General features: G+C 46.9%; 1 protein-coding gene across 1 annotated transcript in view; it reads right to left on the minus strand.

Moving 5' to 3' along the window:
- The window catches only part of PAPPA (pappalysin 1), a 235,406-nt gene that overhangs the window by 66,690 nt on the left and 143,741 nt on the right, over window positions 1-24,975 (minus strand). Inside the window, exons 11-12 of the mRNA XM_019731188.3 lie at window positions 2,039-2,152; window positions 995-1,130 (exon numbers count right to left, since the gene is read on the minus strand). Of these exons, the coding sequence (XP_019586747.3) occupies window positions 995-1,130; window positions 2,039-2,152 (250 nt within the window). The remainder of the gene's footprint in view (window positions 1-994; window positions 1,131-2,038; window positions 2,153-24,975) is intronic.

The raw sequence follows: 24,975 nt of genomic DNA on the forward strand, positions 1-24,975 counted from the left end.
CTTGCCTGACCTTTGCCTGCCTGCTTCCTAGGGGTCGTTGAAATGGGCTCCCTGTGGAATGGTGCGGGCATAGCTTTGAAGCCTGGATTTCCAAACACCTGGAATGACTGCCCAGAGGTATACTGGGCAGGCTATACCAGACATGTAGGGGCAGATAACAGGACTTCCTGAGTGCCAGGTCTTGTACTAGGCACGGACCACAGCAGGCTCAAGGAACATCTCATTTAATGATGTCACTCTGCCTGTAAAGTGGCATCGTTGTCACCAATGTGCGTAAGAGGAATGTGAGACTCCGAGTGAGGCACTGAGTGGTCGAGAAAATCACTCGCGTTATCAAGGTGAGTGAGTGGCGGGAATGGGATTCAAACCTTGGCGATCAGCGCTGCAGCTGGGCTCCTCCCTGTGCACCATGGCTCAGGCGGGGATGCAGAGGTGGGGTGGTACACGTGACAACTCCAGCCCTCGTCCTCCCTCTGTGTCCTGTGCTAGGATAGCTGATTCCTCACCTGCCTTCCTACCCCTGAATCCAACCATCTCTTCTTCCTACAATCTGAAGCTTGTGCTGGACACACAGTTGGCCCTTGGGGGGCGTTCACAGGCAGCTCTGGCTATAGGGTAAGAGCAAGGGGCTACTATTCTGAAAACCTGGCTACTCTACCCTCTAGCTGGCTGTTGCCATGTAACCTGGGGTGTCTCAGGGCTTCTCTTTGCTCTCAGGTGCTGATACATACAGCGGGAAATGGCCTATGCTGTCTCCTTCCCAGGGTCTTTTCAGGATCAGATGGCATGCCTGAGGTGAAATGTGTCTGGCAGAAGGGAACGATGGAAGGGAGGCTTCTCTAGTTATACAAACACATCCTGATCGGAAGACAATCAGAATGCCACCAGGAGAACAAGCAGGAAAGGGGAAGGAAGGGCTCATCCTTATAGCTGCCCGTGGGCAGATGTGGAAACGGGTACCAAGAGCAAGCCAGGCCCAAAGGGTTATGCTTACCTAGATCGTGGCTCTGGTCTTTGGTATCGAGCAACTGGACACTAATGGTTTCCTGCTTCTGGTCCCCATAATAGGTCCCATCAGTCACCAGGTGGACAATGACAGCTGCAGCAACCATTGGCTGAGAAAAGTATGCCTGAAACGCACATGACATAAGAGGGTCACTCATGCCCTCTGTCACATGGTGGGGAAGTAACCCCAAGGCAGGGGTTTCAAGGAGAATCTTCTATTTCAGGAATTGGACTACTCATCAGGGGCCTATGATGGAAAAAGGGAGGTAGTGAAACCTCATAGTGAAGCGCACAGGCTCTGAGATCAGAAACTCTCTTCCAGTGTTGGGTCTGCTCCTTCCAAGACGCTCCTGTGTGACGCTCGGGAGGCTGTGTTGCTCTGGGCCTACATTCCCTCACCTCTAAGTGGTAGATTAAGTAAACAGCTACATCACAGGGTAACTGTGAGGCGCAGGAAGATAGGAGGAAAGTGTCTGGCACTTACAAAAACCACACAAAAATGGTCCTTATTATTAGGCAGCGAAGAAAACAAAGCTGAATAAGACCTGGCCCTTGTATTTCTGCAGACTGTGGAGTTCAAAGTAGGGCAGTGACGTACAAGTCAAAATTCGGTACAATCCACAATTCTGAGTCAGGAAGATGGGCTCCTAGACAGCTATGTAATATCATGTGACGAGTGCCATCCAACAGATAATCAAACATGTACAGGACTAGAGGGGAAAGACACGTCACTTTGTTCTGTGGGGATCAGTAAAGACTTCAAAGAAGAAAAGACAATTTTAAAAGGCCTTGAACAATGAATGGGGCGTTCTGGGCAGACAAAGGTATCCAAACTCTTTGCCAAAACAGGAATGACGGGGCGGTTTTTCACAAGCAATGAAGGGATTCCGTTTCAGAAAGCATCCCACCGCTAAGTATTTTGTTCCCTGTCCTTACAATTAACGCCTTCAGTGGGTAGACAAACCATCTCGGGAAAGGGTCATCCGTGGGGACCACTGCTAGAGAGTCTAAGGCTCTCAAAGCTTTGGCTTACCCGGAGCCAGAAAGTGGTCTGAGCCAGCTGGGAGTACGGGTAGCTGATGGTGCAAGGATACCAGGCATGCTGGGAAATGCCTTCACTGAGGTCAATCACCTTGGTTCGACACACCTGGGAAGAGATAAAGAAACACACATGTTGTAGAGGGTCTCAGAGGTTGAATTAAATTCAAATTGATAAACGATTACAATCCACATATTATGTTCTTGGCACCGCAGGAAGAAACAGGGATGGAGAGATAAGAGTCTATTCCAGGAGCCCACATGCTGATGTAAAAGAGGACACCTTCACTGCTATTAAGGAAATAACAGAGAAGATGTTTTGGTGGGAGAGGTGACAGACTAATTCTCATGGGGACAAATCCTAGAGGAGTTGACATTTGAGTTGGGTATGGAAGAACAAGGTAGGAATAAGGGGAGGGGCATTACAGGTAGAGGGCACGGAAGCAGAGGCTCAGAGGAAAGCAAAAACCCAGAATGGTTAAGTTGTGATAAGCTGCCTGGTATTATTAGAGTTTGGGGAAAGTGGCAGAAACACGGGCTGAGGGGTTGGATCTCATAAACTCTTGAATATCAAACAGCGTACTTTAGAACAAATCTGTAAATTGTGCTCAGAGCTGTATTAATAACAGAGCAAAATATAAGATAGTATGAGCATTTGCTTCCCCCCAAAGAAAATCAGCTCCACCACTCCATATATATATAATAATAAACATATGTACATATATACACAAACACATATACACACAAATTCATTCTCAGTGATAGATACACCAAGAGGTGATAAAAGAAACACAAAGCACGTATAGACAAGTAGAATTCTTCAAACTTGGGGGTTTCTTGCGTATTCAAATGTCATTTCATTCATTGGTTCATTCATTTACTCAAATAACATTTATTGAGTGACTGCTAATTGCCAAGCACTCTGAGACAAGGTGGAGGGTAAGACATATGCTGAGGATCTTAGAGTGACAATGTGTGCAAATATTCATCAAGTAATCACATATGCATACATAACCGCAAACTGTAGAATAGAAAAGCACTATGATGAAAAAAGATAGGAAAAGCTGAGTTGTTCTTGAGATTGGTCAGAACTTTTGCAGAAGGTCATTCCAAATTAGTGACTTTCCTCTGAGTTCTAGTGTGGCCCTCTCTGAAAACTTCCCTGTGCATTTGGGCCTGTCATTCTACATCTGCAGGTCTCAGTCTCCTTATCTGAAAAAGTAAGGCTGACCTAGAGAGAATCAAGGTATTCAAGGATCAAACACATCCATTCCGGCAACATCTATCATAGCAAAAGATTGGGGATAGGTTTTATGTTCATCTGTTGGGGAAGGGAATGCATAAAATACAACATATTCACATGATGGGATTCAAGAAACAAAAGAATATTAAGAAAACTGAATGAGATTCATATATACGGATGATACTAACAATATTTAACACCTGTTCAGTACGGGTCCTGGCCAAACAAAAGGGAAGCCCTACTTGTGAGTTCACAGATGTCATCCTGGAGAGATTGCAAAAACATAATAACATTGAGTGAATTTAAAAGAACGAGATGTAAGTGCATAAGTACATTATGATGTCATTTATAAGAATCACGCAAAGCAAGGCTATATGCAGGGATTTATACAGATGAGAGTAAAAGAATTAAAAATGGAGTGGAAAACTTATACATCAAATTCACTAATCAAAGTCAAGATAAAACACATGGCTGCATTGTAACGTACAATTGCAAGCATCAGTGCTTTTTTTTTTTTTTTTTTTTTCTCTTAAGCTTTTTGTTTTGGAGTAATTATTATTTACAGAAAAGTTACAAAGGTAATACTGGGAGTTTCCTAGACCCTCCATCCAATTTTCGTAATGTTAATATCTTCATCAGTTCACTCTTGGAGCCTCAAATAAAGGGACAAAGTCACTTAACCAACTTTGGAGAATCATACATGGTAAACTCAAGAGTTCTGCAACGGCGAGCTGGCTTTGGATGAAGGAGACCTGGGTCAGGTCCGAGCTCCCCGAAAATGTGATGTGCAATTGGGGACTAGTTATCTCGCCTCTTTGGACCTTGGCTTATCTTTCACATTTGAATGTTGCATTGGGTTATAGGATGTCAAGGTGTCACCTATGGATTCCTACGGTTCCTTGGAGGTGTCGGCCTGCGAGGTCAAAATGTGGGAAAATCTGCTTAGTGTCTGCTCCACTGTTTCAACCAGAGTGTCATCTGAGCATCATCTGTTTTATATATCGAGCTGCCTTGTAATGTTTCATTTAAGAAAAGAGCTTCACTGTTTTAAAAACATTGAAAAGCATTGAAACTCATTCATTGTCAAAGTTCCCTGCCCCCCTCCCCACCCCAAGGCATCAGTGGGTCCTGGGAATACAGTATGAGTTTCCTGAATGTCGCAGGTAACTTCTTAAGGAGAGTAAAGTTGCCAAGAATCACCCATGTCATTGGCCAGGAATTAGGTGATGGCTTCAGTTATTCAAAACTCTAGAAGCCTAATACCCAGGAGACTATGGGTAAAACACAGTAACTTTAATGGGCTGGAAGACGTTTTCAAGTTTATTTATTTTTCTCAAAAACAACTGGGACCGAGCTCAGGCAGATCTGCCAGTGGATTGTGTTACATTTTACAACAGTGTGAGACTTTGCATAAACTATCTATGGCATTTGAAATCCAGGCCAGCAATTCGACATGTATCGTTTTGGAATTCTTGCCTCTTGTGTTCTTAGCTGCCTGTCCCCCAGCAGAGCGTGGTGGAGGACATCTCTGGAGGGCGGGAGTGGGGGGCTTATCTCTGCATCTAAAGCACTCACAGGCAGAGAAGTCTCCAAAATGAACAAAGCACTCTTATTGCTTAAATACAACTTCCTCTTATCTCGTCAGCCCTATCAGCACTAGACGGGGCTTTAGAAGAACATTCTGCTGTTATTTTACTCTTCTGTTTTCCTGTTTAGTTTTGTGTTTGTTTCAAGCTGGCTGGGATCCTGACCAGGGACAGTCAAAGCAGATCAGAGAGGAACAAACAAATTCAGCTGAACCTTTGCCCAAAGTCCCAGTTGATCTTAAAACCATCTATGTTCCTGGGGAGGTAGGGGGAGGCTGCAGGGGAACAAACACTCACATGCCTCCTGCTTTTACAGACCTTGCATGAATTTGCTCATTCAGCAGTCATTCATTGAGAGTTTACGGCACACTGGGCTCCAAACCCTGGGAGAAAAAGAAAAATGCCTTGCCCATGGCCACAAGGTGGGTCACTAAAAATACAAGTGTGATCCCCAGCTGACTAATTCTAAGGGGATGCTCTGTTTTCATCCACCCTCTTTGTTGCACCTTCCAAAAGAGCAAATCCAAGTCCACAAGGCGTTCCTGAGCAAAGTGGGTTTTCCTGAACATTTTGAAGAACAGGAGAGTTACATTGCACACTCCATGCAGACTCCGCCTCTCGCACCATCACCCCAAATTCCTCTTCACTCATCATCCCCTTTTCTCCAGTTTCTTCAGTGTCATTGGTTCCAGTGATGTTCCCAATCTCTCCCGACTTTCTACTCCTTCCAATGTGCGCCTCTCTTAAGTCTCGTGCAGAACTATTCTGTTCTCCCTTAGACTCCCTACGCTTGTGCACACAAATCCTTCTGATGTTGCCAAGGGCTCTGCCCAGCCCCCCAAGCCCAGCGATGTCAAGGGTTGAATACAGTAAACTCTTCACTTTCTTTGGTATGAACAAGATCTGATGCCTCCCTTCACATCACGCACTGCCTTATGGCACACATCAAAGGGGCTCTAGAAGCATCTGCTGCCTCTAGGCTTCAGGTTCCCCCAGAGCGAGAAAGGGGAGGCTTCCTACAGCGGAAGCCCATCGTTCTGCCTTGCCCACTTGTATGTTCATTGCATCGTCAATCACAATGGCCAAGGTATGGGAAACAACCTAAATGTCCATCCACAAATTAACGGATCAACAAAATGTGGTATATACACACAATGGAATATTATTCCGCCTTACAAAAGAAAGAAACCCATCCAGGTGAGGCAACATGGATGAACCTGGGGGACATGATGCAAAGTAAAATAAGGCAGTCCCCAAAGGACAAAAACTTCATGATTCCCTTTAGATGAGGTGGCTAAAATAGCCGAATTCATAGAATCAATGAGTGGAATAGTGGTTACCATAGGCTGGAGGGAAGGGAAAAGGGAGTTGCTAACCAACGGGCGTGAAGCTTCAATTAGACAATATGATTAAATTCTAGATCCGTTATACAATATTGTACCGATAGTCAACATGCATTGTACACATATAAGCTTGTTAAAGAGGTTGATCTCTGAAGCGTTTTATCACAATAAAGTGAAATAAAATAAATATTACTTTGAATGACCAAAATATTGATGTTCACTGAATGAATGAATACACTCATAAATAAATGATCTAGTGAAAGGGAAAAGGGAAATTTATAATGTTCCTAGGCAAAGAGCAGATGTGGTTGGGCTGGCAAGCACCCTCACTTAGGTCTTGTCAGCGTTGGGGGTGGGAATATCCAGCATCTTCTTGATTGCTTCATGGACAGAGAACTCACTTCCATGTATAGACAGCCCAATTTACATTCGGAAAGCTCTTCCCAACAGCCAAGGGGAGATGTCTGGCTACACTGCACTTGCTCCTACTCTTTCCTGGAACGTGAATAGGTTCCTTAGTGAGACAATTCCTTTTTCAGTGGTCAAGGGATGTAGGTGTCCTGCACAATATAACACAGCAAGTAAGTGGCCGAATTGTTACGCAAATGCCAACCCTGATGTCCTTTCCTCACCTATATTCTGTACCCTCTCAATCTACCATGTTTCCCCGAAAATAAGACTGGGTCTTATATTAATCTTTGCTCCAAAAGACGCATCAGGACTTATGCTCAGGGGATGTCATCCTGAAAAATCATGCTAGGGCTTATTTTCCGCTTAGGTCTTAGTTTCGGGGAAACACAGTACCTTTGTTGGGTAGAATCAGCTCCAGTGAGATTTCTGCCTCTTCCCCCAAGAATTCATGGCACAAATCAGCGCACAGGAATTCTGCTGCCCATGACTCTCCCTTCTCCAGGAGGTCCAGACCTAGGTCTTTGAAGGAAGCTGAGCAAGTCACTGCCTCTCACCACCATCTTAGCACCTCTAGGATCCAAGAGGCAAGCAACCATTTTCCTCATTGGCCTTGAGGGGAGCTTCTTATCTTTAGGACAATCCCTTAGACTCCCCATCATCTTCAGATATATCTGTGCTTACTTCAAATACCACCCATAGGAGACCTGGGAAAGTTCTGGCTGTGTCACTTATTAGCTGGACATCCCTCCCACCCTCAATTCCCTCATCTGTGACATGTGGTGGTTGTACTGAATGACCTCTAAGTGCCCCCAGGTGCCCTCTAAGGACACCCACAACAATAATACCCACCAAGGGTCTCACAGTCACAATACCATTTAATCCTCACAATTACTCTGCGAGGCTGGACTCATCATCCCGTTTTTCTGATGAGGAAATGGAGCATAGAGGCTTTAAATAACTCCTTCAAGGTCATAGATCTAGAGTCGGAGCTTGAGCCCTCTGATTCTATGTTCTGTGTGGTCTATCTCAAAGTACCACGATTTCCGCTTTTCCTGCTCAAAACTTCCACTTTCTCTGATGGAAAAGAGGGCACCAATTGCCACGCTCTTTGCCTCCAATTGTTGCACACGCTTTCCCTGCTCCAAAGGGCCCCATAATGAACTTTCCAAAGTGAAAAACGAGTCGTATCATCCCGCTACTTATCACTCCCTCCATGGCTGCCCATGGACCACAAGGTGGAAAGCTTCCTAGACAGAGCTGGTTTCAGCCATGCCCTTGCCTTCACCACCAGCTGTTTCTCCTCCACGAGCAGCAAGCAGGTGTCCACATATATATATATATAGTGGTGCTCCCTTCTCAAACTAGACAACTCTTTCTCCTGCATGCTGCGGATGCTACCCTGATGCTTATGGCCAGACTTCTCCCTGCACCCCGCGACTCCCCTCCAATGCGCTGGACTGACCTCTTTGTGAAACACTACACATACTTCAAAGCCAGTCTCAAATATCACCCCTCCTCTGAAAGCCTTTACTCACCCCCAAGCAGAATTAATTGCTCTCTCTTATGTCTCCACATAGTTCTTTATATATACCTTGGTTATAGCACTTGTCAAGTTGGATTAGAGTTGTTTAGAGCCCAGTCTTGTCCCTTTAAACTCTGAAGATTTCCAAGGTGAGAACCATGTTTTATCTTCAAATAAAGCCTAGCAGATCACCCAGCATGCAGGACACAATAGGTGCAGGAACAATAACAGCAGCAGCTGCATAGAGAGAGTGTCTGTTGTATTCTGGGCACGGTTATAGGACTCTATGTGTACTCAGTCATGCAATACTCATGACAACTCTGTGAGGGTGGTACTATTATACCCATTTTATGGATAAGGGCATTGAGGCCCAGTTATTTGCCTAAGCTCATACAGCTAGTTAGTAGTACCAGGATTCCAATCCAGATACAGACTCAGCCACACTCTTCATCCTTGATGCTAGCTTGGAAAGGGCCTGCCTACATATCTTTCAGGGTTGTTATGGAGGATGGACTGGGCATTTCTCCTTGTTACCTTCTCCTGGGTGCCTGAATAGACACTGCTTCAGCAGACCAAAGCAGGCCCTTTATAGGTCTGCCCTGGGCAGATGTGGTCGCGAAAGCCCAGGATAGCCAGGCAAGGGACCTGCCTCCTAGGACTAACTCAGTCACCCACTTCTTCTGACATTCATCCTTCCCACTTGTAGAAGGATAAAGTAAGATGACTCCCCAGAGGGCTTTCTGTTCCGGCATTCTGCCAGTGTTTGATTTCTAGCCTCTTCCTAGCAACTGCTCCTGAAGAAAACGTTGACTCTGCAATGAAGTGATCATCCTGTTGGCCTCTGAGTTGACTCATGGATCCCATGTCTCTGACACTCTGAGGTGGAAGCTCATTTCACAGCCACCTTTTCATTCTAAGACAACTGGAGGAGTAACATAAAAGTTTACTGCATCCATCCCAGCAATGTGTTTTCTGTTTTGTTTTCTTTTTCTAGTTTTATTTATTTATCCTTTTTTTTTTTTTTTTTTTTTCATGTGTGTGTGGCTGCAAAAGAGCTGAAAGTTCTTCCCCCATAGCTTTGAGCACAATGGATGTTTGAGTTGGGATGCTCCTCAGAGATGTGATTCCAGCCATCGTATCTGACACATAGATGGGAACAGAGCCCAGTGGGGAGAAGAAAGACAGGCTTGAAGGTACACTGTAAGCTCCTCTGGGATAGGCCAGGATGTATGGTGGTGCCTGGGGTTGCCCAGGCTGACAGAGCAGAGACCTCTGTGGCCCCAGAAGTTGGGGACTTTCATCCACTCCGCACACTGCCAGCCATACATCCAGGTCCCACCTCCAAACCCCCTCCTTTGCCGAAGACTGCTTTCAATTAGAGGAGTTAACGATGTCTTGCTTTCAAAGAGTTTTTTAAATCCAGTTTATCTTCCACCCACACACGATGTACACAAAGGCGAGGAGACGGAGGGAGAACAGGGAGAGCTCAGGTTCGGGTGTTTTCCCACACGGGGGAGATGCCATGAGGTTTCTATTGAATTTCGCTTTTACAGATTTACATGCCCTTTTGTCAATCACAGGAGGGAGGAAGTGCTTGTCAAACCTTTAGCCCATCCTCTCCAATTTCCTCTTTCGACCCAAAAGGGACTTGGGAACGAGCCTCATAGAGAAAAAGAGGAAAAGGAATAAGGAAAGGGGAGGGTAGGGGCTCAGGCTGACAGTAACAATACACATTAACGCACACGCGCACGCATGCATGCACCCCAGGCCGTGTTTCCCAATATTTCTACTTAGGCCACACATTTCAACCTCAGCCTTGCAGGACCAATGCCAACTTATTTTTGCAAGAATTACAAGGTTGCAAACAGGGCAGAGTTCCTTGATCTGATGACTGAATGCAGGAGGGAAAGTCTGCTGGAGGTAGCACATCGGACCCTGGCTGTGAAGGGCCTAGGGAGGCAGGGACACAGAGTGACCCAGGTAACATAAAGTCACCGCTGTGAAGTCAGCTTGACTGTTCCTTACAGAACATGTATCTTCCTCCCCAGTGCTCCCATGGAGGAGGGAAAGGGCACCAACTCTCAAAGACAGCTTACCAATATGGATGCGTCCCGCATGTGATGTCATCTGGCCCTCATAATAACCCTGAGGAATAAACAGTTTTGTCCCCACTTTAGAGATAAGGACTCTGAGGTTTGGAAGGCCTTGGTCACTCCCTCATGGCTGAGGAGTCAAAGCCAAGTGGCCCGACTCAAAGTCCGTTCTCTTCCCACCCAGCGACTGGACTGGTAACTCTTGGTTATACCCTCTGTGCAATGTGTTTGCATTGTGGTTTCTTGTCTGTCCATCTGTCTCTGTGCATGAGCTACTAGAACAGTGCTAATGTCTGATTTCCCTCTCCTGTTCATTGGTGTCTAGTGCAGGTCACTGGGCAGGGCTGAGTGCACACTGCCTGTGTTGAACTGACGTGGCTTTTCCAAGGTGACACATGTGATCCAGGGAGATGTATCTGACCCAGAAGATCAGGTCTCCATAGGCTGAGCCCAATGTGCAGAGATGACAACTGCTACCGGGGTTGGTGCCAGGAAGTGACCAGGAAACCCAGAGTTCATGCACAAGTACTAATTAGCAGGCGTTACAGCCAGACCCATCTACCACCCAGGCCCACGTGGCCTTGCTGTGCAGTCAATATGAGGACGACAACAATAACTGGCATTCATAGTGACTTCTCATTAGTGTGTGCACGCCAGAGCCTGTTCGATGCCATTACTTCATTTCATCCTTAAAGCCATCCGATGAGAAAAGTGTTACCATGACCTCTACGTCCCAGATGAGGAACTGAGGCCGACAGCAGAAAGAAGTGAAATGGCCCTTGAGCCCACTGGACCCGTTGAGGGGATGCCTGGCATCAGTGCTGCCATTCCCCTGTGTCTTGCCCAGGACAGATATCATGAATCAGACAGTGCACGCTCTTCCGCAGGGTAGAACTGAGTCCATCGCAATAAAAGGCTACCGTGAACCACTCACGATTGCTCAGCATTGGCCCAGGCGATGAACCTACTTGCAATCCTTGAACTTGGCTGTTAGCTCACTGAGAGCAAGAACGGGGTCTTGTTACATCTTCAGTATTAAGAGCAGAGGAAGACCTAAGGTGCTCACTAAGCAAATATCAGTTGAATACAAGAATGAACTACCAACAATAAGTGTTATTGACCCTTCACTATATACCAGGCTTTCTAACAAGTGCCTCCCATGCCTTATTTCAATTCCTGCATCTACAAACACAGGCAACCCACACGCATACACAAACACAGGGCCTCTCCCACTGGCTGCAGGGTGCCTGGGTCCTCTCCCACCTGGGTTACCCTTCTCCCTACTCCTAGGCCCACCCTGACCTCTGTCCTATGCTCCTGTTCCAAACTGACCCCCTGAACATAGAACATTTAAAGGGCAGCTGAGGGTTAAAAGATACACAACACACATACACACCTTCAATCCCCCCTCCAACCTCCTTTTTACACACGTAATAGCAGTGAGAGAGAGAGAAAGAGAGAGAGAGAGAGAGAGAGAGAGAGAGAGAGAGAGAGAGAGAGAGAGAAGCCAGGCTTTCTTTTACCGACCATTAGAAACAATTATCACTTTCCCCAGGTCTCCAGAGCTTTCCCCTTTGACGCCCGCCTTAAAGAGACAGACGGAGGGGAGAGGGAGGAGTGGATTGCTTTCTTTCAATTTCAGGATTTAGTATTTGGCATAGACAGACAATCAAGCAAACAAGCATTTCCTGTGTATAGGGCCAGTGTGGAGAGCTGAGCGATGCTTCCTTTCCTCTCATCCAGAGTTCTAGAAATACCAGCATGATCTCACGGCCTCCACCCAGGAGACACTTCCAGATAAGATAACTTGGCATTGGATGCCCTCCAGCCTCAGGGCTCAGCCCCGGGGTGATTAGCACCTCAGAGCTCCCGGGGTCTGTCCCTGACACATTCAGCATCTCACACACCTTAGGGGTCTAAGGTCCGCCAGGCCTGCACCTTCTCACCTCTGTAGTCCTGTGGTTTGAGGTGTCCACCCCTGGCCTAATCAAATGGTCCTGCAGAAGAGGTCTAGGCGGTCAGGGGGAAAGGAACAAAGACAGCATTCAAGATACTCATTCAGCACGCTAACACTTTTTCCAGGTGTGGAAACAAAATCTCTTAGAGTTTTTGGGAATCCTAGGATTGATTCTTGGGGATTGCTCATTCAATTGCTTAATCCCACAGACAGAGGCTCAGGATTTCTAGGGCACAAAAATGGGATGTCCCAACCCTCTTCAAAGGAAGTGTTGATACAAGAGGCCTGACCAAGCGCCCATGGTAGGAGGCAAAGCCAAAGTATTTTCTGGGGCATCATTTCAGCAACTGTGCTGCAAGTACAAATGCTCACATTCTTGTGAGGTGGGTAGCACCATCCTGACTTACTCTACAGGTGAAGGGCCTAAGGTTCAGAGAGGTAAGCAGTGTGCCAAAGCCACATCGGTCAGGGCTGGTCCAGTCTGGCTCAGTCTCCTATTCTACAGACGAGGCCACTGAGGCCCACACAATGTAAATTGTGGTTACAATGAGGATGGTGACGATAGGGATAGCGCCCAGCTGCTTTCACCTCCATTTAACTCCACCCTCAAGTCATTGGGAAGGGGAGGGGGTGTCATATTACCCAATTCCAGACAGAGAAACTGAGGCCCAGGGAGGGGAAGAAATAATCATCATAGCAGTGGTAGCGATAATTAAAATAATGACACGGGTCACCAACTGACATTGGATGAAATGTTAGTTCTTACAACTGTACCCTATGAGGTCAGCAGTCTCTCCCCATCTTACAGACAGACAGTAGGGCCAGGCAGTGGGCATCAGGGAAACCCAGACGCCTCGTTTGAGGAAGCGCTAGGCAGGGGGCTGGGGCTCCTCCAGCTAGTAAATCCTCTAACAAGGGAGAGTGATGAGTGTCGGATGTGGCAGTCGCTTTTGTGCTGCTGACAACCCCTCCCTTGAAAGGCCTGGCCCGGCTCATTTCACATGGGCCCTCCGCAGGCCTGCTCCAATGTCTGTAATTATGCCATTCACTAGGCACCCAGGCCCGCCTCTGAACTCCTGACCCAGCAGTGAAAGACTCAGGATCTCATTACTAATCTCTTAAGCCACCTAGTCCTCCCAAATACACCCATTTAAGTTGGAGGCCAAGGCTTTGGGGGTGGGAGCCGGGGAGAGGGAAAACCCAGTGCAGGGACTTCTCATGACATGGCCATGTTCCCTTTCTGGGGCCTGTGGCCCCATCCAGAGGGCAGCTGGCCTGGCTCTCTGGCTTAGCCCAGGGCAGGCCTTGCCGAGGGCCGGCTGCTCTGCTTAGAGACCAGGAGGCCTTTGGAGGGGAGGGCATGTGGGCCCACCTGTTTGTAATTTCAGGGGTGCCGGTAAGGGATGAGGCCTGTGTTTGTTTTAATTATTATTATTGTTGTTGAAAAGGGAGGGGAAAAAATGAGCAGAAACTGCTAACATCTGGAGGCTGCTGTCCAGCTTACGTAATCTCCCGTAGCAGAGGAGGGACACGGGATCTCCAGCCAGATGGTCCGTGGGTGACTTCACGGCACATGTACCTTTTCCAGCCGTGAGATGCTGACGGGCGTAGGAGAGTGGGTTGTGGGACCCCCTTGAAACTCTTAAGGGGTAAGAGGCAGAGGTCTGGGGGGCTCCCAGAGATCTCACTTGTTTTTTTGTTTTTTTTTAGAAGACTCAGATGTCTTTTCCAGCCAAAGCTCAAATGTTTCCCTTGCATTTCTCTCTCATTCATTCATTAGGTCATGCATTCATTCATTCAGTATACACCTACATCGCATTTATTATGTGTTAGTGTCTTTGTTCCCCATGGTCTACATGAGAAAATGGATCCCAGAGGGGGGAAAAAAGGCAATAAAGGTAAAAATCCATTCTCTTGAAGAGTCTCAAACCCAGAAAGGGGTTGGGTGGAGGGTAAGACATTATGCAAGCAAACACACTCATAGAACAACGGGGTAGGTTCTGTGTTCGAGGCACACGCAGGCTGCGGGAGGAACTTGGAGGAGGCGATCGCCTGGGCAATCTATGTCTGAGGAGCAGGTCTGAAACGCGAAGTCTTAATGTCAAGTGGGCTCTGGAGAGCAGGGGCTGGAGGAAAGAAAAAAAATAAAAGGCAAGAGGAGGGGAGAAACTGGGCCACAGCTGAGCCATGACAAACCTAGTTTCCCAGATGATGTCAATAGCAGAAGCATGAAGGCTAAAGTTCGAAATGCGAAATCTTGCTGCAAACAGATTTCTGAGCAGATTGTTTTTTAAAAACACATCGCTAACTTTCTGGGTTTCCAAATCTCTCTGTTTTTAAACATTTATACTGAAAGCAATTAATGCAATTTCACAAATTCTAGATGAGGACATAAAAGCTGTGTACACTGTGGATCAGATCAAAAGGGCGCTGTTAGCTTCAACGAACACATTCTCTCAACTCTAGATCAGACCACAGAGATACAGCCAGTATTAGACGGAAATCCTGAGGCATTGCCAGCTCCAGATATGAATCCGGAAGCATCATGATTTTTATTTCAGAGCCCAGAGGCATCGCCGGTTCTAGAGAAGTATGTTGCACCCGGAAATACTTCCAGTTCTAGACTAGAATGCTGATACCATGATTCTAGAACAGGACCAGGCAATGCTGCCTGCTCTGAATCCAGCACCCCACAACTGCCTGAGTACAGAATCACATATCAAAGACCCAGAACACAAATCCAGTTAGTTTGAACCCCAAAGGACTCGTCTACTGGCTCTAGAACAGAATTGGGAAACACAGCCAACTCTGGAGCAAAGTACTAAAACATGGAAATCTCAACCACTCAGCTCAGACCTCTTCTTGGCCTTTCACTGGGAGCCCTGAGATGTTTATGGGTTAATCAGGAAAGCGGTGACCACATCCAAGCTTTGTGCCTGGTCACCGAAACCCTTGGTTGGGAATAGTTGAGCAGTGGGTATTGGCAGTCTCAACTTCACTGGCCTATTGAAGAAAGGTCAGAGGAGTGATTTTTCACTTAAAAAGATCTCTGTGTTAAAAGAACAAGACTTTCGCAAGTTCATAAAACTAAGAGCTTCCAGGCTTTCTTTTTTCTCCCCTCCCTTTTCCTGCTCTGTCTTTCTCCAGGTTTCCTAATTCAGATCTGTGCATTCCAAGTTGTGTCCAAGACAAAGTGTGAGTCACATTACCTGCAGGGAACTCTAGTCACTCTCAGGATGATGACACAGTGTGTATTGTCCCTGGGTATAGCGGCAGATCTCAGGGTCTCTGATCCACGCCTACAACCTGAGTGAGCCAAGGCTGAAAACCACTGAGTAACTTTTGCCTTTCTCCTCTTTGCTTTTGAAGAGCAGGTGGTGCTCTTGCCAAAGCTGCATCCAGCTTGATTTCTTCTAGGAAGAGGCTCCAAAGTGTGCAATGCACTGATATATGCAAAGGACAAGAGGACACGGATTGCTTCTGCTTTTAACAGTATCCTGCTGACCTTGCAGCTCAAACAAGGACTCTCATTCTTAAAGACAAGGGTGGTATTTCTCTCTGGCCTGCCTCCCCGTCCCCCCAGAAAAAAAATTCAGAAGTAGAGGTTGTGATCATGATATGCAAACTGGGGGATTTGCCCCCAAAATGTTCAATCAACACTGCTGACTTACATGTCCACCACCTCATCAGCAGATTCCTGAGACGGACAGAGACCGTCCAGAGTGATGCTTTCCCCCAGTGGCGCCCTTGGCCAAGGCAGCCCACATCTGCACAAAAGAAGGGTGTTCAAGCAGCTGTTCTGAGATGAGGTCCCTGGGAACAACTGCAGCAAGATCTGAATCCGAAATATGAACTCTTCAACAATCACCTGCCACTTTCCTGAATCTTCCTTGGAGCACTGGAAGCCCCATACATTTAATTACAGTCAAAGGGATGTGGGCTGGAATCTCAGCTTCTGCCACTTACTGACAGCATGACCTTGAACCCTTCAGGAAGCCTAGATTCCTCCACTGCAAAAGGGGATGGTGCCTACTATGGAGGGCTGATAGCAGGATTAAAACTATTCTGAGACACACTAGAAACACACAATTAACATTTCCCTCCTTCCTTCCTCCCTCCTTCTTTCTTCCTGGCTCGAGAGGAAGACAGTTGTGGGTTCAAATTCTAGATTTCCTAGCCCCACCCCTGGGACAGCTGCAAAAACTTGGATAAGTTACTTAACCTTTGAGACTCTCACTGGATTCCTCTGTAAACCAGTGAAAGTTAGTCGCTGCCTTATAGGGTGGCTAGCAGGTGTAAATGTGCTAAAACAGTGTGAAACTCTGGAGAGAGCTGTGATGCAATGACTCTGATAGGCTGGCCATTCCATGGCTCTTGTCTTTATTGTCAACTCTTGTGACTGCAGTCATGGTATTGTCATTATGTCATGTATTATTGTTTAGTCATTCCTTTACCTCTCTCCCTAAATTCTGTATTCCTCTTCTCCCTCTACCTCTCCTTCCTCCCCTTCTTGCTTTCTCTTGCTTTTTACACCCTCCGTGGCTGGGCCTCTCTTTGGGAGACCTCTCTGAAGGTGAACCACACTAACAAGCCAGAAAGACAGTCCTTTAGATTTCCAGCAATCTCTGTAGGAATCTAGTCACAGGGACACGACCCAGACCCTAATCATTCCCAGAATAATAAGAGGCAAAGGGGTAAAACCTTTATTCAACTTCCAGAAGTTGTTTCCTACTTTTTGTGCAAAGCTGCTAACAGAGCAAAGTGCAGATTTAGTCATAAATATTTCTCACATGCCTACTATGTGCCAGACTCTGTTCTTGATCCTGAAACACACGGCAATGAACACGGGAAAACAACAAAAAGCCATCCTTGTGCAGCTAACATTCCGGAGCAGTAGAAAGCCATGGAGGCAGAGTGGAGCAGAAAGAATTCGAGGCTGGGGCTCAGGATGGGCTTTCAGGACCTCTCCTCCCGACTCACACGTGGCAGCTGCCTCAGTTGTAATGTAGGGGAAGAACCAGGGGCCTTAAGAAGGCCCTACTCAAGCTGGTCACCTATTGTGAATTAACAAGGGAATGTATCCTGTCCACATAAGGGAATCACTTAGAAACGCTGATTTGTATATGTAAGCCAATCATAAAGGAGAAACCACTCAGCAGATACTGTTTGTAACAGCATCACCCAGTGAATCCGTAAACATTCTCTGAGTATCCTGAAGGTAGCCAACCCTGGGCGAGGCACTGGAAATACCTACAGGGATAAGATGGAGCCCTAATCCTTAGCTGTCCCAAGTCATTTGGTATGGAAAGCCATGGACACAGGCAAATGCAAACTCAAAGGCAGCTTGTGCTCAGGGCCACTGTATGATTCCAGAAGGACTGGCTATGAGATATCAGAAGAGTGAGGGCTGCATACGGGGTGCGGTGGTCAGAGGAGGCCACAGGGAAGAGGTGCCATTTGAGCTGGACTTTGAAGGAGAGTTAAGCCTTAAAGAAGTGGAGAAGCGAAGGATGGATCTTCCAAGCAGGAGAAATGGGAACCCCCAAAGCATGTCTTGGGATTGCATGGCAGCCCATTCTGCCAGGAACGCACCCATAAGGCCAGGGGCTGTAAAGAACAGCCAGTGCAGCTCATACGAGGACCAGCCTGCGAAGGCTATTGGACTGCGTAGGCCCTGGGGGACAATACAGAAAGCTTCACAGACAGCGGTCACTGACAACAGTATTCATTGTGAATTATGGAAAATAGATTCCAAAGGCAAAACTTCTCCACTGAACATATATGCAGACTTACAGAGATGCAAAGCATCGTATCACAAAAAGAGTAGTGTGTCACATCTCATTCTCAGAAAGAGAGACAAATTATTTAAAACTTTTGTTGCGAGAGGTAGAAAGGGCATGGGCTGTGGGGCTAACACAAATGGAGTTACTCCTGTTCCACCACTTGGAGTAAGGGACCCTGTGTGAAACTTGCGGTGTCCTCATCTGTGAAATGGGAACACAACTCCTACTACACAGGTTGGTTATAAGGATTTGATGAAACAACTAAGCTGAATGAAGTTAGGCACCAGTTCCTATTTATCAAGCCCTGTTCCAAGTGCTGCGTGGAACCCTCTCAATGACCACTTAAATTTCCTAGTTTACAGATAAGGAGACTGAGGCCCAGGGAAACTCAGTAACTTGCCTGAGATCTCACTGGCGGAGGCGGCACTGGGATATGACTTCTTCTAGGTCAACTCTGTCCAACAGGAAGCCCACTACCCCCATGTGGTTATTTACATTTAAATTCATTAGAATTCAAAGTTCAGTTCCTTAGTTTCAAGAGCCACATTGTAAGGGCTCAATAAAAGAGGTGGCCAGAGGCCACCCTATAGGGCAGGGCAGGTACAGAACACATCAGCTGTCACCGAAAGTTCTACTGAGCAGCTGATGTGGAGCCTGGGCTCTTCACATGGACACAATTCTACCTTCTCTGGAACATTAAACTCTTGCCCATAGCTCCCTGAGGCGTGTTCGGTCAGCTCCTTCCTTGCATCTCACAGAATTGATACTCTCTCCCTGGCCCCTGGCCCCAGGCAGCTCCAGGGCAGACCTGGGCATGGCTCAGGTAACACTCATTCCTGAGGGCGGCAGGTGTGGAGGAGACCTGCCAGCAGACCAGGTCTCCCCCACCCTTGTGCCTCCGTCCCAGGATGGAGAGAAATGCAGACACCGGCCAAACATCCCCTTCCACTAGCTGCACAGACGGGTCCAGTTTGGGAAGGGGTCCCAGGGTGGGCAGGAGCCCAGGGAAGTCTTTGTTGGACCGCCCTGGCAAGAAACATGCCTCTCAGCAGGGGTCCCTCTCACATGCCTGTCTGAGTCCATCTCTCCCTGGAAAAGGAATATGCACAAATATATCCAGGACCTCCTGGCACTTGGATCTCGCTGAAGAATTTGGAGAGTTTTAAGAAACCCATAGTTGGGGTGGAAGAGAGGGTAGAAAGCGCTTTATAGTCTGGTTCTATAGATAACACACCCTGGCTAATTCAAACAGTTAAGAAAGGGGGATGCAGAATGGGGGTAGGGGACTTGAAAAACAAATACAAACACAAACAAAAACAAAATTCCGTGCACAGCCAAACCCCAATTCCCCTCGGAACCCCATCCTTTTGGGCCTGGCTTGAGAAAGTTTACTTTCAGACTTAGAGAAATGAGCGTGTGGTTTTGGGGACAGAATTCAATGCCGTCGAAGCAGCGGGCTCAGCAAGCTCCACAAGCTCTTGCTTCCTAAGTCCGTTACAGCCTCGCAGAGTGAATACTGTTTACATTTTTCACATGTTTCCTGGGTACAGAACATGAAACTAAATTACACAGCAAAAGCCATGCTGGCTACACGCCGGTGCCCCAACTTAAAACAACAATCATTTTTAAAAAGAAAACGAAAGATGAGAATGGAGCAGGGTCTTCAGGGAGCCTGGGTGAATGGCAAGGATGGGAGAAGGGGTCTGGTCCTGCATCTCAGAGAAGAAAAAGGCGACGGGGAGAAGAAAGACAATGGGATGAGAGCGGGTTAGGCTTGGAGAAGAGGGAAGACAAGAGCCCAGGAATTCTTCCTAGAGGGGCCGTGGAGTGGGTTGGCAGGGCCGTGTCTGCTCTCTGTGGAGAACTCGTGGAAGCAGCCCCAAACCACAAAGCTTTGCTTGTTCTTGGGCTCCAAGTCAGGACTCCACTGGCAAGCAGGAAATGAAGACTCGCTCTTCAAACCAGCCTCCCCAGCTCCACGTGGCACCTCTCCTGCTCCGCGAATACATTCTTCCTGCATGACTACAAAGGCTCGGCCCAGCCTTTGCCTCAGCCTCACGCTACCCCTCGATGCCCGTCCCTCTCAGGGTCACTCCGTGTGTCCGCGTGTGACGGCTGTTGCCCAACATTTGTCTTTTCTTATTAGAAGTCCCTAGCTCCGTGCTCCCTTTCCTCCACGGACACACAGACTGCTGGAGGGCAGCGCTGGAATTATTCATCTCAGCCCGAACCCACTGCTGGAAGGGATTCTGTTGGACACAGTCCGCTCACAATAAGATTATATTGATTGGGAATCCAAATGTCAGAATCACTTTGTAACAGACGGGGGATTGAGAGGTGGAGGGAAGTTGTTTAAGTCAAATCTTAATGAAGGAAAATAAAACCAAGGGACTCTCAAAGTCTCTCTCTCTGCTTAGATTTCTATGGCCCAAAGAGTATTCCTTTAAAAAATAATAAAACTAAAAAACAAACAACGAAAAAAATCCCTCAATTGTTTCTAACTGGATCCCTCAGTTGCTAAAACTTCATACGCCACCAAAAGCATTTCTTTGAAATATTTTCAATTGCTATCAGAAGGAAAATGACATTTCTGACTCAACTGCCCTATCCTTGACAAGCACCTGCCATAATAGATGTCACTACTCCTATTTTATAGATAAGAAATTGGACACGGACAAAGACAATTGGCTTTCCCAAAGTGACAAGAGCTACTAAGGTAAGTGGTGAACCCTAGAACTGGAAATTATGTTGATCTGATCCTACATCTTTTTTTAATTTTTTCTCTTTAAAACCCTCCTCACTCTAAGTGTTCAAGGCCAGTCACTGTGCCCGGCATTTCATAGACATGAAAGGGTGAATGAACAAATGAATGAATGAGGGAGGGAACGAGAGGGTTGCGAGGAGTGTCTGCTAGACTCCTTTGCTGGGATCCTGAAAAAGTCCATAAATGTAAAGTCCTTCCCAGCCCAAGGGTCCATGAAAAGTTCAGGTGGTTATACCCACAAGCTCGGGGTCGTGGGGCGGGGGGTGGCGAGGTCCTTTCTGATGCAGGCATCACTTTATACTCTTCTGGAGAAATTTTTGTGGACCATGGGACTTTCTGTTCTGTCTCCTTAGATGACTCGCACATGTGCTCTTAAAAAATTTTTCAGAAACCACCAGGAGAAAGCAGATCCCTTGGGTATTTGGGAAAACTGCTTGGAATCTTCTCTGACGTTTCAGTGTTCCCTTCCCTCTCCTCTTTCCTCCACCATTGGCAGATGCTGTCCCATTTCACCAGTGAGAAGAGCTGCATGCTTCAGCAGAGATATGTGTGGGGAAGGGACAGTCCTTAGCAGTGACCTCAGCACTGGGCGTTGAGTCCCAAGATTTTTCTCTCTACCCTTTGCAAATAATATCATCGAAACAGCATCACAGAATTACTTATCCATGCCAAATTTCTGAGTGAGGCTATTTCAGTGCAATCCCCGTAGACTGGTAGAAGAAAAGAAAATAGAAGAAAGAGCACCACAGGTGAGGTGGTTCATCTCCCTGAGACTCAGTTTCTTCATTAGGAGAGACGAGAAGTAAAATATCTCAGTTTCATAATGTGCTTCAAATCCCCAGTACGGGTCTGGCATACAGGAGGTATTCCACAGATGTCGCACCTCGTCCTCCAGTGGACACCGGATCCTATAGCCTCCTGCTAAAAGCTCTGAGAAGCCCCCCCCCCCCCCCAGGATAAAGTCTAAATTTCAAGCATCAGAAGGATATCCCCGTATACCTTCCTAGCTCATCTCTCTTCACTTCCCCCTTATTTCCTATTGGCCTTTTGCTTGGATCTCCGTCTGTCTGTCTTTCCCTCCATCTCCTCTCTGTCTCTCTGACTGTTCTTCCATCCACACTCCTCTCCTATCCCCCAGCTTATCCTTTTAGCTGCAGCTTCGCAACCACTCTGACCCTCCTCTAGGTCCTCCTGTCTCAGCAGTTCCTACACTGCATTGAAAGTGCCTGTGGAAAGATTTCTTACCCTTGTGTCCAGAGAGCCCGGTGAGTATCGGCTCCCTTCCTCTAAACACAAGGACGAAGAAGACGCATGTAAACGGCCTGCCCTCCTGGCTCAGAGTTAGCTGCCACCAAGCAGGGCACACATCTTGCGACTCTCTGACTGACATTTCCAGGTTTCCCGTGTAGAGCACGTGGCTTGTGACAAACCTATTTACTGAGTAAAGTTGCCCCGTCCCTTTACAAGTGTCCCCTGTGTGCTTTTCTTCCTTTTCCTCATATAACCCATATATCCAACATCTAACATCATTTTTTTTTTTTTTTTTTTTTTTTTACACTCCAGGGTTGACAACTGAAAACATTTCCTATGTTTTTCACATGCTTTCATACTCACATTTTAAATGACTTTCTGGAGACTCAGGCAATGCCTAACCTTAAAAAAAAGAGTGCCTCTATATAGGTGGAGAGTTAGGCAGGATGGCGGAAACAATGCGGAAACATTTGGGAGGACGCTCCTGCTCTCCTGGTGTTCCCTGAACGCATAACACGTATGAAAAGATGCACGAGACACCAGGTCCCCAGCTAATTCTCCTGAGTCCGTCACTGAAGCCGGTGAGAGCTGCCTCGTCCTGCCCCTGGGCCCTACTGTGTTCAGCGGCCTGCATCGTGGTTCTGTCCCTTCCACGCGTGAGCCCCAGAGCTAGTCACTGGGCTCTCTGAGCCTCACTGTCCTCATCTGTCAAGTGAGAACAGTGATTCCTCTTTCTGGAGCAGATTTGGTAGGATTCAAAAAAAAAAAAAAAAATGGATGCAGAGCCTGGGGAAACTTGGTAAATGTTATTTTTATAATTTGTCCAGAACCTTCTGAAAGGAGGCAAAGGACTTTTCCACCCCTACACGCTGGCTCTCACCCCTGCTGGCTGAGTAAGCTGATAGCAGTGCGGTTTCTTCCTGAGGGAGACACCCTCTGAATCTCACACTCCTGGGTCTTGGCTGTGATTTCTAGTTGGACACACCCCTCTGATGAAACGGTGAGCTCTTTGAGGGCAGCAAAAAGGGCCAGAGCTTCTCTTGAGTTTCTCAAAATGCCTGGCACAGCCCTGAGTATGCAGGAAACATTTGCTAACACAACTGTGTTTAACTCAAACAAATGCTGACTGAGCTTCTGTACTGTGTGGGGTCCCTGTACCAGCTCTGGGTTGAGGGTGTGGAGGGGAAGCGAACATGAATGAAAGAGGTAATTAACATTGGTGCTACCCAATAAGTGGAAAAAAAAGAAAAGAAAAAAAAAAAGTGCTAAGATTTCCCCCTGCATTCACTCCGTTATTTGCCACCAGGTAGATGCTATCATTCCCTATTTCCAGAGGAAGAAATTGAGGTTCCCAGAGGGGTCATTTGGGAAAGCAAAGCCACATCAGCATGGTTCCCATTTCACCCCATTAGCACCTATGGTCTCTCCCTATTCACACGCCTGAGTGTAGGCTATAAATATATTTCTGTTTGCGCAAATGAATTAATACATAAATTACTGTAACACAAGACAAATTACGACTTGCCTTTTAATAGAGGCACCGAGTTTGATGGGCAGGCCAAGGAACTCCTTGCAACTCCTCGTGAAGCGGCAAAGGACTGACCTACCAATAACGGATTGATGGAATATAAAGTCAGAGACTCGGTTACAAAGGAAGCAGCGATGCCTCCATCTGAGTGCAGGAGTCTCCCGTCCAGCCACCAGCACTGCTGACCGCCTCAAGACTCAGGACAGACAGCTTCCTGTATCACAAGGCACTCCATCCGACTGTGGATAGTTCTCATTCTTAGAAAGGTTTTCTTTACTTTGGCCCTGAAACTACTGCCCTGGAAATGCTTAGTCTAAGTTTTACCCACAAAGGATTGACCACATAAATTGGTTGGTTGACGGAAGGTCCATAATTCCTGGGAGAGCACTGCAGATTCCCGATGGTCTTAGTGTTTCTATTTCTTCCTTAGGCCACTGCAGGAGAGAGATGCCTGCTTGGATAAGAGGAAATGGACTTTGGTAGTAATGCTGGGGGTGGGGGCCGGGTGGAGGAATATCTGCATCTCATTTTGGCAGCCTTTAGTATAAAGCATTGGGGAAATGCAAAACATGGAGACAAAATAAGAACAAGAGGAGATCTTTGCAGGCAGTTAAACCAAATCATTTCTGGGGTTCCCAGAAGGGAGAGAACTTGATTCTTCCAGTTCATTTCCATTTTTGTTCTGTCTCAGGGACTTCTTGAATTCCAGCTGGGCCCGGAAGGTGCACGGCCAAAATATCCAAAGAATGTCTCTTATTATAAGATGTTCAGCCCATTTGCACAACCAGGAAGCTTTGATACTTCTGATAATATTTGGATATAACACTCAATGTTCAGGGTGGAGTAACTCAGCCCTAACCAAATTTGGAAATCTTGCTTAAGGAGCATGGATGAGAGAGACTGGAAACTATTAGAAGCGGAGAGTTTATATGAGATCGAAAATGACGTTTCAATCCATTTTCTAGGCTCATCTAGCACAGTGCAACACGGTGAGTGTTTCTTCCCCACAGCAGTGACAGTGAGAACCCGCCAGCTGACTCTGATAGGGCTGCTCCTCTTGATAGAATGCTCACGCCTACATCTTGCTCACTGACCAGGTCAGAGGTGGGGTCTTTCACTTTTTTGGTGTCTTCCCCAGACTCTAGCATAGAGCTAGACATAGAACAGCAACAGACACCAACATGTATCAAGTTTACAGCATCATGGAAAGAAGGGGACAAAACTGATTTGTAAAGGGGAAATGGGAACAGCTGTAGTCATTTCATCACTGCCCAAGTTCACGCATTTCCTAGTGAACACCAGGGGACCGGAAAACAGGCCCACCTAGACAGGGAATGGGCACAATCTAAACTCAAAGGCATGGCAGTGATCAAGAGTCTGCCATAGGAGAATTCAGATACCTCAGGGAGTCTGTATAGTGACACCAACACTAAGATCTAGCCACTTATGAT

Source organism: Rhinolophus sinicus, chromosome 16, assembly GCF_057876585.1.
Source record: "Rhinolophus sinicus isolate RSI-liver-muscle chromosome 16, RSI-T2T, whole genome shotgun sequence".
Taxonomy (NCBI): Eukaryota; Metazoa; Chordata; class Mammalia; order Chiroptera; family Rhinolophidae; genus Rhinolophus; species Rhinolophus sinicus.